The sequence below is a fragment of the Ovis aries genome, chromosome X, assembly GCF_016772045.2.
Source record: "Ovis aries strain OAR_USU_Benz2616 breed Rambouillet chromosome X, ARS-UI_Ramb_v3.0, whole genome shotgun sequence".
NCBI classification, from domain to species: domain Eukaryota; kingdom Metazoa; phylum Chordata; class Mammalia; order Artiodactyla; family Bovidae; genus Ovis; species Ovis aries.
This window is the reverse complement of record NC_056080.1, coordinates 80674456-80688308: the sequence shown is the minus strand read 5'-3', so window position 1 is coordinate 80688308 and position 13853 is coordinate 80674456. Positions and strand designations below refer to the sequence as shown.

General features: G+C 54.3%; 1 protein-coding gene across 6 annotated transcripts; it reads right to left on the bottom strand.

The window, feature by feature from the left end:
* Positions 1 to 733: 733 nt before the first annotated feature.
* On the bottom strand, positions 734 to 10215 carry CCNQ (cyclin Q). Of its 6 annotated transcripts, none has more exons than XM_027962984.3 (6): positions 9939 to 10215; positions 7266 to 7449; positions 5850 to 5982; positions 4225 to 4452; positions 3381 to 3416; positions 734 to 1230 (listed from the first exon to the last, which is right to left on the bottom strand). In XM_027962984.3, the coding sequence occupies exons 1-6, from the start codon at positions 10054 to 10056 to the stop codon at positions 1141 to 1143; spliced, it is 789 nt and encodes a 262-aa protein (XP_027818785.1). In that variant the 5' UTR covers positions 10057 to 10215; the 3' UTR covers positions 734 to 1140. The 6 variants fall into 6 exon arrangements, with proteins under 6 accessions (XP_027818785.1, XP_027818787.1, XP_042098518.1 ...); XM_027962986.3 differs by having other exon boundaries at positions 734 to 1170; XM_042242584.2 differs by having other exon boundaries at positions 10090 to 10215.
* Positions 10216 to 13853: the final 3638 nt, after the last annotated feature.

The following is a 13853-nucleotide window of genomic DNA, read 5'->3' as shown; positions in this document are numbered from 1 at the left end:
ATCCTTCACCTTGAAGCCAAATAACACAGTCACTTCATAACTCAAGGGAGCCTTGCTGCCTGACTTATCACCAAGGTATGACTCCTCCTTATGTCCCTGACCCAGTGGACCCCAGGCATGCCAACCAGCTCCCACACCTGTGGGTGCCAGAGGGCACAGTGGCCAGTGTCCAGAGCCCACATTCCCTGGTGACAAGCTCAGAAATGCAGTGAAGTACCTGGGACAGTCCCCCAGGCCCCACACTATCATGGTGAAGGGCGGTCCCACCAGCATGCGTGGAGCCTGGACCCTTTCTCCCAGGGAGAAAGACATTTGGGCCGGAGATTAACTAGACTCTGCATCTAGACTCACCATCTTGGCACTTTTAAAAAAAAATCTGTAACTTTCTAGATACATTTTGGTCAGATCTAGATTTCTTGATCTCAAATGATAGTCCTTAACCCCTCCTTCCAAAATGTAAGTTCATTCACCAAGCAGAATTACTGCCAAGCCCTACAAGTATCCCAGCAGAGGAAGAAGGTCACGTGGGCTCCTCTAGGGGGTGCCATTGTGACATGGGCACAAGTTGTGTCATCCTGCCCTTCCAGAAGTGGTGGAGGGTCTGCCCTTGGCACCTCAGACTGTAGGAAGGGCAATTCCACCTGGAGAGCCTCTGAGGAGAAATCAAGTCTGGATGGTACCCACAGACCTCCAGGGCAGCACGGGCTACAGAGCAAACACCAGGCATCTCAGCTGATTTCTATCATCTTTTATTACACAAAATAAAATTCCATCTGTGTTGAACATTCGTTCATACTTTCTATAAATCTGGCTTTTAAAAAATCCCCAGGGGTGCAGTCCCATAGCTTCTTAGATTTTCCTGCTGATGACATCCCTCTTCAACGGCAGTCAGGTCCTCTCAAAGCACAAATGTTGACGCGGCGACTGGCCTTGAGCCACCTCACGCGGTATACTCTCAGCCTGCCCGCTGAAGGCGTGACTCTCGTCATTATCCCGACCACAGCTGCTGGGGACAGTCATCGCCTTCACCAGCCCTCCCAGCTGGTCCTCTGGGGGCTGGCCTTCACGGCCCTTTGGCGGTGCTGTCCCCAGGCTGCCAAGCGTCCCGGGCTTCTCTTTGGGGAGGCCTGGACCAGGGCTTTAGGGGATCTCTGTGTCCATGGTATAAATCTGAATGAGATCAGACACAATGTTATCAATGGTTGGCTTGGTAAGGTCTTCACTAAACACCTAAAAAGGAGGAGAAGGAAAACAGGCTCTGGTTAGACTCCCTCTGGGTTAAACAAGGCACCTGCCACTAAGCACAGAACCACAGTACATGGGAGTGGAGATTGCATGGGGACTCTGCTATTGGAGACCATTCCAGACAGAAGAGGCTTTGGTGATCATCCAGCTCACATAGAAGAGGGGACTTGTCCTGAGTACGTGGGGAGCTGGTGACAGAGCTGGGCCCAGAGCACAGGCTCCTACCCATGAGTTCTCAGCTCCATGGTTTCTGGGGGGATCCATTTCCAGAAGTAGACTGGACACACCCCACCTTAGGCAAGCCCCTGAGGAACACATGGACTTGCTCTCTACCCTGGACCAGACCACCTTTTTTTTTTCTTGGTGGCAACACTCGGCTTGAGGGATCTTAATTCCTGACTAGAGACCGAACCCAGGTCCCAGCAGTGAGAATGCAGAGTCCTAACCACTGTACCACCAGGAAATTGCTCAGACTGCCCCTTGACTGTGCCACAGAGCTTATAAAATTGCAAGATGAGTCCCCAGGGGCCCAAATGAAAGGGGTTACCCTGCCTGTTTCCAAGTAAGGTCTGGCCCTGGCCCTGCTCCTGGGAAGGGACTGCTAGGCCCTGCCTGACGAGAGGGGCCCTGCCTGGGAGCTTGGACCTGCTCTCTCCTGGACCATACTTCCATTCCTCTTATCTTGGCTGATTTCAACCTGCATCCTTCCCCAGGAACTAACCCTGACACACATAACCATGAGTATAATGGCTTTTCTGAACTCTGGGAATCCTCCCAGTGACACATGGAGCTTAAGGATGCTCCTGAGGACCCCTGATGACACCAGAAGTAAAAGGCAAAACAAGGAGTCCCTGGTTGGATGCTGTGGCCCCCAGGCCTGGGGGTTGCTGTCTGGGCTCCAGGTCTGGGGCTGAGCCAGGGCAAAAGCTGGACTTGAGTTCCTCCTGCTGCATGGACACCCAAGGAAGCTTGAACCCATCGTGGGCTGTCATCTCAGGTGGGAGACAGTGACCTGGAAAAACCCTGCCCTCCCCATCCAGCTCAGGAAGATCCAGCCATTCCCCTCCCTCCCTCTGCCCCCACACTCTGGGTAGAAAATAAATATCTCAGAAACAAAGGCTTGCTTGTCAGGATCCACTACCTGAATGCTTCTGGAGACCCCAAGCCAAGAAATGACCATTAAAAAGTAGCCCAGGGCCAAAATCTGGAAGCAACCCAAGAGTCCATCCACAGAGGATGGACTAACATGACGCAGACCAGCTGTACCAAGGAACGGCACTTAGCCTTAAAAAAGGATGGAAAATCTGAGTCCTGCTACAACTCACTACTGCTTTAGAGCTGGAGTGTCATCGACCCAGAGGACAAATGCAGTTGGGTGCCAAGGGCTGCCCCACTGCCACCACCACACCCAAGGGCAGACAGGCTTCACGGGGGATGTCAAGTCTCTTGAGCAGTGTGGGAAGTCCACCCAGAGCAGACAAGTGGCATCACAGAGGTGGCAGCTGGGTGCACGTGAGCAGGAAGTATCTCTCATCAGCAAGCAAGTGGCCTTCACACGCCCAGAGGAGGCCCAAGAGCTCTAGCACATGGAGCCCAGAGCCACCCAAAGAGAGCAAAGAACAAGGGGAGCGCAGCTATGCTGCCCAGAGAAGTAGGCTCACACAGGGGAAGTGTGTCACCCAGAAAAGAGGCCCACTACCTGATTCAACAGAAGGGGGACGCAGGGGGTCACACAATCTGGAAGTCCCCAAGAAGTCCAGCACAGAGCAATGCTTTTGTCCACACAGCCACCCTTCCCGCTCCCCCCTCTAAGCTGCCATCAGGCTACATCCAGCCTGAGGTTGGGGCCAGACACCTTTGTTCGACGATACCTGCACACCTACTACCCTCCAGGCCCAGGCGCTGGGCTTGGGGCCGCTGATGAAGCAAACAAGATCCCTGGCTTCAGGAGAGGGGGAAGGACAGGCAGGCAGGAAAGGACAATGAAGCACAGAGAGAAGCTGCTATCTCCAAGGAAGGGCAGTCTGGTGGGGGCGGGGAGGTGGTCAGGAAGGGGGAGGCAGCCACTGTAGGTTCACAGAGGAGGGGTAGTGCACAAAGAGGGGGAGTCTTCCAGCAATTCAAAGTCTGCTCACATGGAATCTCATTCCAGGACGAGGAGGGACAATGAGCTTCGTTTCATGAAGAAAGGAACAGCAGATTTCAAGCATGGTAAAGGAAAAACAAAGAATGATCTCAAAATCCCATTTTAAGCAATGGTGGGACTACTGAGGGAAACCTGCTAGGACTGCATGCAGCCTTTCTGGTGGACACAGTTGACCCAGCTCTCAATAAACTGCTCCCTGGGTCCAGCTGGTCTTGAGGAGGAAGGCTGTCATTTATCTCCTCTGTTTATCCATTCATCCACCCACCCATCCATCATCCGTCGACATTCCCATTCTAACATCTATCCACCCAGCCATCCACTCATCACTGATCCATCTCTGTATCTATCGCCTATCTACCTACCTACCAGCCACTGTCATTTTAGGGCACCCCTGATACTTCGAATGTGATGCCAGACTTACTGATGTCTCACCTACAGCAAGCTCCCACTCAATGCAATAAAAGTGCTTGCTTGAGCTCAGTAGTTCTCAACCAGGGATGACCCCTCCCCACCCCGAGACACTTGGCAATGTCTGGACACCGCTTGGGTTGTCACGGCATCCAGTGGGTGGAGGCTGGTGATGCCGCCCTGCACCCAACAGTGCCCAACGTGACCCCCCAAACATCCACAATATCAAGGGGGAAGAGCCCAGCTTAGGCTATGGTGACAGGATTATTTTCAAGCTTCAGGGTTCCCCAGTAGCCTGCATCTTTCTTTGCAGGTAATTACTACAAAGACATTTGACACCTGGTGTGGGGACTGCTGAAGGTTCCTCAGGGAGGGAAAAGGCGGGGGGCGGGGGGGGGAGACACACACCAGTGCAGTCACCTCACCTGCCACCATGGCTTCTCGGCCTCGGCCTCAGCAGGCACTTCAACCCCATAGGCTTGTAGGGCCAGGTGGATTACTGCCACGGCTATGTGCTGAGCCCGGAAGCGGAGGCAAAGCCCCCCGTGGTAGCTGTCCTGTAGCAAAGCCCAGGCAGTAACGGAGACAGGGGTCCGCTGCCAGCTGTAACGGTTCAGCCAGTTCTTGAGCGAGACCAGGTAGTGGAGCAGGTACTGTAAAGACACACCAGTCAGCCGCCCCCCACCATCACCTGCCTCCTTAACCGGGAGTCTGCAGGCCCTCCCCCTGCCAGCCTCTCTCTCCTAAACTGCCATGGTGTGTATACATCACAGATCAGATGCCGTCTCCCTGTGTCCACCTCCAGCGACCCTTGCCCCAGGTCCCCACCGGTTTGCCCACTCTTGTCCTCTGAACCCAGCTCCTGAAACCTGCCTGGGCCTTTCTGTCAACATGGCCCTGCTCCGGACACCATCAGCAATTATTCTGCTCCTCCCCTTGGCTCAAACATAAAGCTCCAGAAACAGCAGCCTGATCTGCAGAACAGACCACAGCCCCCACGGGCCAGCGAGAGACAGGACATCAGGGGAGCTCAAGTCTCTGAACACCCTCCAGCTTGACTGTCAGCTCCTGTTCTACCTGAACACATGCTCTCCTTGAGCCCATGGGGAGGGGAGCCCTGCACTGTGCACCAACACAAACCACGACTGCTGAGCATCTCCACCATGGGTTCTGGGATTAGGGAGGTGGTGGGGGGAAGAGATGGTAACAGGGGAAATAGGAAGGCCTCCATGGTGACCAAGTTGTTCTTTCATACGTTAACCAAGGCAGTGGCCACCAGTACACATGACAAACAAGCAACACCCAGAACTTGGGCAGGGGTGTTGTATCAGTGCCCACACCCTGACTGTTATCTTCTATTTATTCGAGTTTTGCAAAATGCCATTTGGGGAGGCTGGGCTATTTCTTCTGACTCCTTCTAAATCTACAACTCACTCGACAAAAATTCCAATGGGAAAGAGACAAAATCACAGTGCAGAGGCCCACATCACAGCACCTCCCCCTTCTCTCTGCAGTCCACCCACCAATAGCCCACATGAGGCCTCAGGGCCCCAAATGAGTCTGCTGCAGGGCTACTTTCTGTGATAGCTCTGCTGTTGGGAGGAATGTGTTCCTAGCAGTGAAGTCAGTGACCCAGCTTTTCTCAGGGTTTTTCTGCACAGATGAGCTGCGTGTGAGCTGTGAGGCGGAGTAGCAACTCCCAGGAACAGAGACTCCAGCAGGTCATGAAACCGGCCTTGCCTCTGCTTTTGTGGGTCAGTGAACACACAACTTATATGGGTCTAGGGACAGGTACAGGCTTCAGAGGGCACATGGATCCCAGCTTTCAGCCACAGCCGAGTGGGCAGAAAGGCAGAAGCTGAAACCAGAGCTGCCTGAGAACCCTGGGAGTGGGGATGAGACAGGCCACCTGAGCGTCACTGTGCCTCCTCGGGGCCCTGTGTGGCTCCAGGCTCAGGTGACTGCACTTTCCAGATAAAGAGCAAAGACTTTCATGCTGCTGGGAACCATAAGTGACTGCTGCCCTTCTACCAACCCCCACCACATGTACCTTGTGCGGGTGCTGGAAGGAGACCTGAAAACGCAGGACCCGCAGCACGAGCAGTTCGCACTGTACGATGCTGTCCCGGATCTCCCAGAAGCGCGAGTCTAGCTCCAAGGGGTCACTGCCCGGGTGGAAGTACCTGAACAGAGAAACAACATGGCTGGCAATAGAAGGGGGTGCCCCCAGGAGCCCTGTCATGGGGTGTCCAGATACACACACCAGAGCTCCTCTGTCATCGACCAGCATAGGGTCCACCTACATTGCTACACAGAGGATAAAAACAGGAACCAGGGAGGAAAGAAGCTGCCTCCAGTGTTAGCCCCAGTGGCTGTGCCATGGCACTCAGCAAGACATGGGCTCTTTGCACCCGGGGGTGGCAATGCCCATGGCATTCAGTCTGGGCCCAGGGAAGGTATTTAAACACAGGGATGATACACACTCAGAAACATAAAAGTATTTGGCTGTTTCCCAGATTGTCTTTCTTTCACTCCAGATCTTTCTGTCCTTGTGTACACCTTATTTGTCTACAAGACTCCCACCTATGCAAGATCACTAAGACGTACGGGAGCAGGATTTACACTCGAGTGATCAGAACTCTCAGCCACTGAGTCATCATTCTCAGCTCCCCTCTCGTCTTCTGAGCTCCCCACAGAACCCACCTGGGTGCCCACATTCAATTAGTGAGCCCTACAACTTCCCTTCGTGCCCACCCGCACTCCCTGCTGGGCCCTGGCAATTACAAGTGGACTCCGGCTGGCCCCCTGCAGTGCCCTCTCTGGTTTTATCTCCTAGTCATTCTCAGTACATCACGAACCTGTCATGTTTATGGGGTGGGGAGTGCTTTTCCATTAACTGTTTATTAAAAGAGAAGCAGCACAAAATAGCTTTCTTCCTTAATGATTACAGAGTTCCTAGAAGGGCTATGACGCACTGCTAGTCAGTAACTTTCCAGAAACTGCTTTCTCCCAGACCCACTGGGCCTTGGCACAGCCCATCCAGCTGGCTGGACCCCACGTTCTTCCCCAACAGAAACATGGCTACTCAGGCCCAGGGCTGCGAGAGACACTCCTGGGCTACTCTGACTCAGTTTCCACACCATCTAAATAGGACAACGGCCCCAGAACCCAACTGCTTTGATCTGTCCTGTCCAAGACACCTTGAGAATCTTCTTTGGTGCCCCTCTGCAAGCTCCCTCTGCTCTAGCCTGTAACAGCCTCTTTCCACCCTTCTCTGCATGCCATCAGGCCTCTGAGGTTTCCTGCAAATCTGGCCCCAGTTGCTGTTGCACACGTGTCCCTAGACTTCTGACACTGCGCTCACTTCTGCCTCTGCTGCTGGAGCTCCTGGCCCCAGTTCAAGGCCACCCAGGTGCCTCCTTCTGAGTTTGACTGCTGGCACCTGGGAGACACTGGAAGCTTCTACCTGTTGGAAACATTGATGATGTCACGTGTGCGCAGATGCTGTTCCTCCACTTTGCCGGCCAAGTAAAGGGAAGACATGGCCACCAAGTAGGGGTCGTAGGCGTCCAGGTTGATCTCGCAGAAGAATTTATGGTAAATGGTACAGGCGGTGGCGATGGGGATGGACCGCATCCCTAGCTTGATACCTACCAAGAGAAAACACACACGGGAGAGCTTCATCCAGAGCTCACCCCTTGTGAAGTATGAGGTGCGCCAATGAGTTGGGCACTGAGGGTGCACACGCCTGCTCAGACAGCACCGAGAGCCCAGGGCCCAGCTGACAGGGGCTGCCGACCCTTCCACGGGGTCCTTGACCTGAGGAATTTAGAGGTAGGCTTGTCAGACTCTGACAGGCTAATGAGCCCCTGGAGGTCACACTCAAGTGCGGCCTTCCCTTCATAGCTCTGCAGGTTCCTCATGTCTCCCAAGCCCCCAAGGCTTCAAACTTCTCCCCGATCTGTGCCTGGCATATCCCTTTCTGCACATCTCAAAAGCATCAGCTGTGTGTCTGTTTCCACGTGAGGAAGTATTTAACTAGAGGTCACTCCCACCTCTGCAGCTTGTAACCAAAACCCTGCCAAGGTGACAAGAGGAAAAAGGCCTCTGAGTGCCACACAGATGCCACAGGTCCTGATGCACTAGGGTACTAGTCCACAGGGTCAGAAAAGGCAAGCAAAGGAAGCAGGGTGACTGCTAAACGCAACCACAGGCCGAGCAGGAGAAAAGCAACATCAATGACCACAGCCAGGCTTGAGGAAAGAAGAGCAAGATACTGAAAAGGGAACAGAAAGAACTCAAAAACTGGAGCATGATAGTCTGATTTAGGCCTTAAAAGCCCTAAATCCCTCAGAAAGCTACTAATGAAATCACTGCACTGGGTCACAGAACTAAAACAAATTCACAATGACCAGGGTTAACAAGGGAAGGTGAACTTGACACCCCACAGACTGAAGGAAGATGGAGAACAACCAATAATCATTATAATTGTGCTCAACATTCTCTACCTAAAAAGATGTATTAGTTCCCTTGAGCTGCTGGAACAAAATACCATAAACAAATTGGCTAAAAACAACACGTTTTTTCTCTTACAGGGCCGGTTCCTTCTGGAGGTTCCAGGGGAGAATCCATTTCCTTGCCCTTTCCAGTTTCTAGAGGTGCCTGCAATCTTTGGCTCGTGGCCTCTTCCTCCAGCTTCAAAGCCAGCAGTGCAGCATCTTCTAACTGTGCTTCCATCATCACATGGCCTTTTCCTCTGCCGTCTACTTCTCCTGCCTCTATATCTAAGGATGGGTGTGATTATATCAGGTGCAGCAGATCATCTAAGACAGTTCCCTGACATCAAGATGCTTAATCCCACCTGCAAAATCTTTCACTACATGAAGTTAACAGTCCTAGGTTCTGGGGATTAGGATGGGGCAATCTCTGGACCAGTATTCAGCCTCACCGAGAGAGCAAGGGCATATGCAAAACATGAGAGGAAGGACATATGCAAACATTTTAGCATTAGCTTTCAACATTCAGCACTTAGTAAAACCTAAGCATGTCAAGGTTTAAACTTGACTTTAGACAGTGAAGTTCTATGTAGACAGTTCCTACATGGGACCCATCATTCTCAGAGATGTCAGATGAGGAGGTATTGCTACATGTGAGCCTCAAAGGGTAGCATGTTTTCCTGGTTTACACGGACCTTATAAGCATATGTGTGGCATATATGAGGGGCCACTGCCATCCTTCTTTATACACTTTTCAAAACGTTTTGAAAATTAAATGTACTCACCACTGGGATTAATGGTCCTAAACTATTTCTCCAGAGTCTGCTTATGTTGACTTGAAAGCAGACTCACTCAAACCACTCTTCCCCGGAGTGTACATAAAGTAACAAAGATTGGAAACAATGTAGCACTTTTGACAGAGAAACAACGTTTCTATGGAAATACAACTGGCTTCCTCGCCTGTTGGGAATAGGGGCGCTCAACATGGACGCCGCGACAGGGTTGGAAACACTCAAACCCCTCTTCTGCAGGGTGTACACAAAGTAACCAAGATCGGAAGCAACCTAGCATTTTTGACAGAGAAACAAGGTTTGCACGGAAATACAACTGGCTTCCTAGCCTCAGCCTTGGGAGCAGGGGCGCCCAACAGCACAGGGGACGCCATGTCAGGGTTCAGAACAGAGGGTGCACCTTGGATCCTCGCTATGACGGGACCTGTCAGGAGCGCCACGAATGGCATGTTCCAGAAGGTTCCATATGACCAACTGCGGGCGTCCCCTTATGCTGGGAGACAGGTGTGTCGGAAGGCACCTTCTAAGCTATGGCCAGTCCCTTGCCACATCTCCTCCTGAGGCCTAGGCGCCAGTCGTGAAATGGCCAAAAGCCCAGGAGGCAGGGCGTGGCATCAAGGCTGAGGCCAGAACCCACAGGCCGAGCCTCAGCTAGGGCCCGGTCTCTGCCTTCCATTCAGCCACGCCAGCTCCGCGTCTGGCAGGTCCCCCTCCTCCGGGAAGCGGGTCCCCTACTCCAGTAGCCCCTGCCCGCCTGCTCGCGGCTCCCGTGACAGACTGGGGGCCGGCTGGACGCAAGGGCAGCACTGCGGCTCCGGCCACCACGTCCCGCCCTCTTCCTGGCGCGGTTACCTGCCTCCATGATGAACCTTGTCACTCGGAAGTGTACCCTCGACTCAGGTGCCAGCCGCCCCTCCGAGCCCCGGGTCTCAGCCCCTCCTCCGCAGGTCCCGGGGCCACTGGCCTCCATGAGGCCCCGCCCCACAGACCCAGAGCCCCTCACCGGAAGGAGAGGCGCCCAGACGCGTGGCGCCTTGCTCCCGGGGTGTCCTCGCCGCGGGAGCCGAGGTGCCGCCCCGCCCTGCCTGGGTCGGCCCTCCCTACCCCCCCGGGTGAGGGTGCTGAAGGCGAGCCCGGCCGACTGCGCAGGCGCCAGATCAAGCGCAAGCGCACAGGCCCGCCCTGTCAGGCGTCTGTCAGGCGACTGTCCCGCTCCCCGCCCCTCAGCCTGGACTCCGGAAGTCATCCCGCGCCGCCTCAGGAGGCGTAGGTCCCGCCCCCGGAGACTCACACTCCGCCCCTGGGAGCCCACAGGCGGCCTCGGGGAACCCAGGAGGCTACTCCTCCAACGCGCAGGGAGGTTACCAAAGTCCTAGGGCCAGAGCGCAAAAACAACCCCCCTAACGCCTGAGCGACAAGTCCCTACGGTGTCGCTCCGGGCTGGTGGCCCAGCGTGGGGCCGAGGCGGCGCTTACCAGAGCTCACAACAGTGTCTTCCAACCGGACAAGACATGGGGTTCAATCTCAGTGTTCCTAAAACCCAAATCCGGCTTTGCCAGAGTTTCCCAGACCTACAGGTAAACCCTGAAGAAAGCGGTGTGCACAAAATGAGGACAGTTAGTAGGGCTGTTTGTGTCAGGCTTTTCCAGGGGCCCAGCATCCCTGGGGGACCTGCTTGCGGCTTTCCTTTCCAGACTGGCAGCAAGGGAGGAGCTTAAGAAATGTTTGCTCAATGAGTGTTAATTGAATATCCAGCTCCCAGTGCAATCCCACACTTCGTGTCTTCCACAAGTAGGAAATTCTGCATCAGGCATTAGGGATGTACAACCCCAAAGGGACCCCCAAGCTACTGATAGACAGTGCACTCTGGTCATTCTGATACAGCCAGACAGTTCCTATCATTTGAGAGAGTTTGGAAGGTTGAGAGGAAAAAGTCACCTTAAGGCCAACCTTTATCTTCTTTAGCCCCTCCCTAGTCAGTTTCCCCCACCTGGTTCTCTCTACACCAGCTGGCTTGGTTTCCTGGCACTGCTATAATAAATGACCAGCAAAGTAGGTGACTTAAAACATTAGAACTTTAAATCAAGGTGTCAACAGGGCCATACTCCCTCCAGAGGCTCTGTAGCAGCATCCTTCCTTGTCTCCCAGCTTCCGGTGGCCCCAGATGTCCCTTGGCTTGTAGCCGCATCATTCCGGTGTCTGCCTCCGTTGTCACATGGCCTCTTCCCTTGTGTCTGTCTCTTTTTTCTGCCCTATTTGTCATTGCATTTATGGACTAATCCAGGATGGTAGCAACTTGCAGTCCTTAATCACATCTGCACATCGGCATAGATCCTTTTGCCAAATAAGACCATATGCACACGGTTCCCGGGATGAGAACATGGACACATCTCTGGTGGGAGTGGGGTGGCTACCATTGCCCACGACTGCAGCCACCAGAGTGAGTTTTTTGCAGGTCAAGACTAAGGTGACCCTGCCTGGCTTAACAGCCTCCAGGGCCCCTTTACCTCAGGAGAAAGCCCAAGGCCTTGCCTGACCTTCTAGTCCTGGAGAAGTCACCCTGCTAACTGGTCACTTGTGGAAAAGGCCTTGGGCAGCTCCCCGAAGGTTATGGTCTCTCTGCCCAGTGAAAGAACTGCTCCTCACATTTTATCCCTGGCTCCCTCTATCCAAGGCAAGGGGCAGGCCCTCTGGGCTGATTACCTCTGAGTGTGCATGTGTTTGCATGCTTGTGAAGGAGCTTGGGACCCCCAGCCTCCTGGGCTAGTATAACAAATGACCAGCAATCTAGGTGATCAAGTCATGCCGTGATCATTCCATCACTGCTGTTTGTCCCTGGGACCAGAGCAGTACTCCCCTGACCCCTCCCAGCTCCCCACATCTGTGTAGGATGCACATGCCCCCCCTCCCTGAAACACGTGTGCACACAGACGCACGCAAGAGTCAGACACTCCCTCCTTGTCCACTGGGGTGTGCACGTGCTCACACCCAAACTGTACCACTCTTCCCTCTGGCCCGTGGCCCAGCAGCCTGCCTGTCACCTCCTTGCCCACTGGGCATGCTGGTTAAACAGTGCCCCTAGGGTTCCTCCTCCCCTGGGCCTTTTGTGGTCTGAGGAGTCTAGGCTCAGCGAGTAATAGGTGCCTGCGAATGTGACTCAAGGGAATGACTCAACGAACACATTCATTTTGAAAGCGCTGGGTCACAGGGCACCCTCCTGGCAGGCCGCCTGGGTGCAGTGGTTGATAAATGAATCATTCACTAGCCACCAATTGGAGCCAGCCAACCTCGGGGTAGCGTTTCTTCTCTCACAGGCAAGCCACACCCGTTATCGAGGCACTCCCTGCCTTGTCCCCCCTCATTCTGCCCCCCCGACCTCACCTGGGGATCACCTCCAGGCCCCGCAGAGAGAAGATGGTCAAGAAAGGCAGGGTGGACATCATCTTGGAAGAGGACTCTGTGATATTTGCCAAGACTCCTTATCTACCCCTGACCATGCTCCGTAACCCCGAGGGAGCCGCAGCCTCCTCACAAGGATGAATAAGTGAGTGAGGGGGTCACACTGAAGCTCAAAAGATGAGGCAGAGGAGGGCAGAGGCATTTGGGGCACAGAGGAAAGCTGTGCCCGGGCAGGACCTCAGGAAAGCCCACATGCTCTTCAAAGGCAGGGCTCACCTCCAAAGTGCCTGCCCTGCACACCTGCTTCCCAGGGGCCTCCACCCAAGAACCAGTCAGTGGAAGCCCTGCCCCTTTTCCTTGGAAACTTCTCACTCTATCACTTCTATCACACTATCACCGTTTCTTCCCTGCCTCCCCTGCCCCCCCACCCCCGCCTCACTGGCACCTTCTGGACCAGTGAAGGCAGCTGCTCAAGCCTCCCTGTGGATCCCTTTACCTGCCCACCCCCCACTGCCTTCCGCCCACCCACCCTTCTCAACGTTGCATCCTTGAAGCTACTTGTGTCCCTGGATTCCACGCTGTGCCTTTGGTCCCCCACCCTGCCCCCATTCCATCCTCTTGGTCCATTCAGGCTGCTGGAACAAAACCACCAGAGACACGGATTTCTCGCAGTTCTGGGAGGCTGGAAGTCCGGGATGCCAGCAGGATTGGGTTCTAGGGAGGACCCCCCTTCTGGATTACAAGCCAGCCAGCTTCTCACTCTGGCTTCACAGGAGAGACAAGGCAAGGGAGCTCCTGAGATGCTTTTGGAAGGGGACTAATTCCACAAGGGCTCTGCTTCATCACTTCCCAAAAGTCCGCCTCGCGGTACCACCATCACCTTGGGCCTTCTGACTTCACCAGATCAGTCTGGGGGAGGGCCTATTCGGACCATAGCCCTCGCCAAGGTCAAGGGTCACGTCTGAGCTGTCTCCTACCTGCGGCCACTCGTTGCAGTTGACTGCTTGGTACATGGTCTGGCTCTGTACCTGGACGGCTTTGAAGATTTGTGCTCCGTGTCTCCTCAGGCACCACCCCCCACATCTGGGCAAGCTTTGAAGCCTCGTGCTCCCTGTCCCCCCACGTCTGGGCAAGCTGATCAGGATACCCTCCCCCCAGCCCCAGCCAGAGCAAAGAGTCTACCATGCACTTGAGCTGTTTTCCCAGCACCTTGGGGGGGCCTCAGACTCAGAGCCAGGGATTTTTTTCATAACCTCTTAGTGGGTGTGGGGCCATCAGTCTCCACATCCAAACCACATTCAGGGTGGGGGTGTCCGTCTCACTTGCACACAGTGACCACAACACACGCCCTCCTGCCCCAAATGCTTT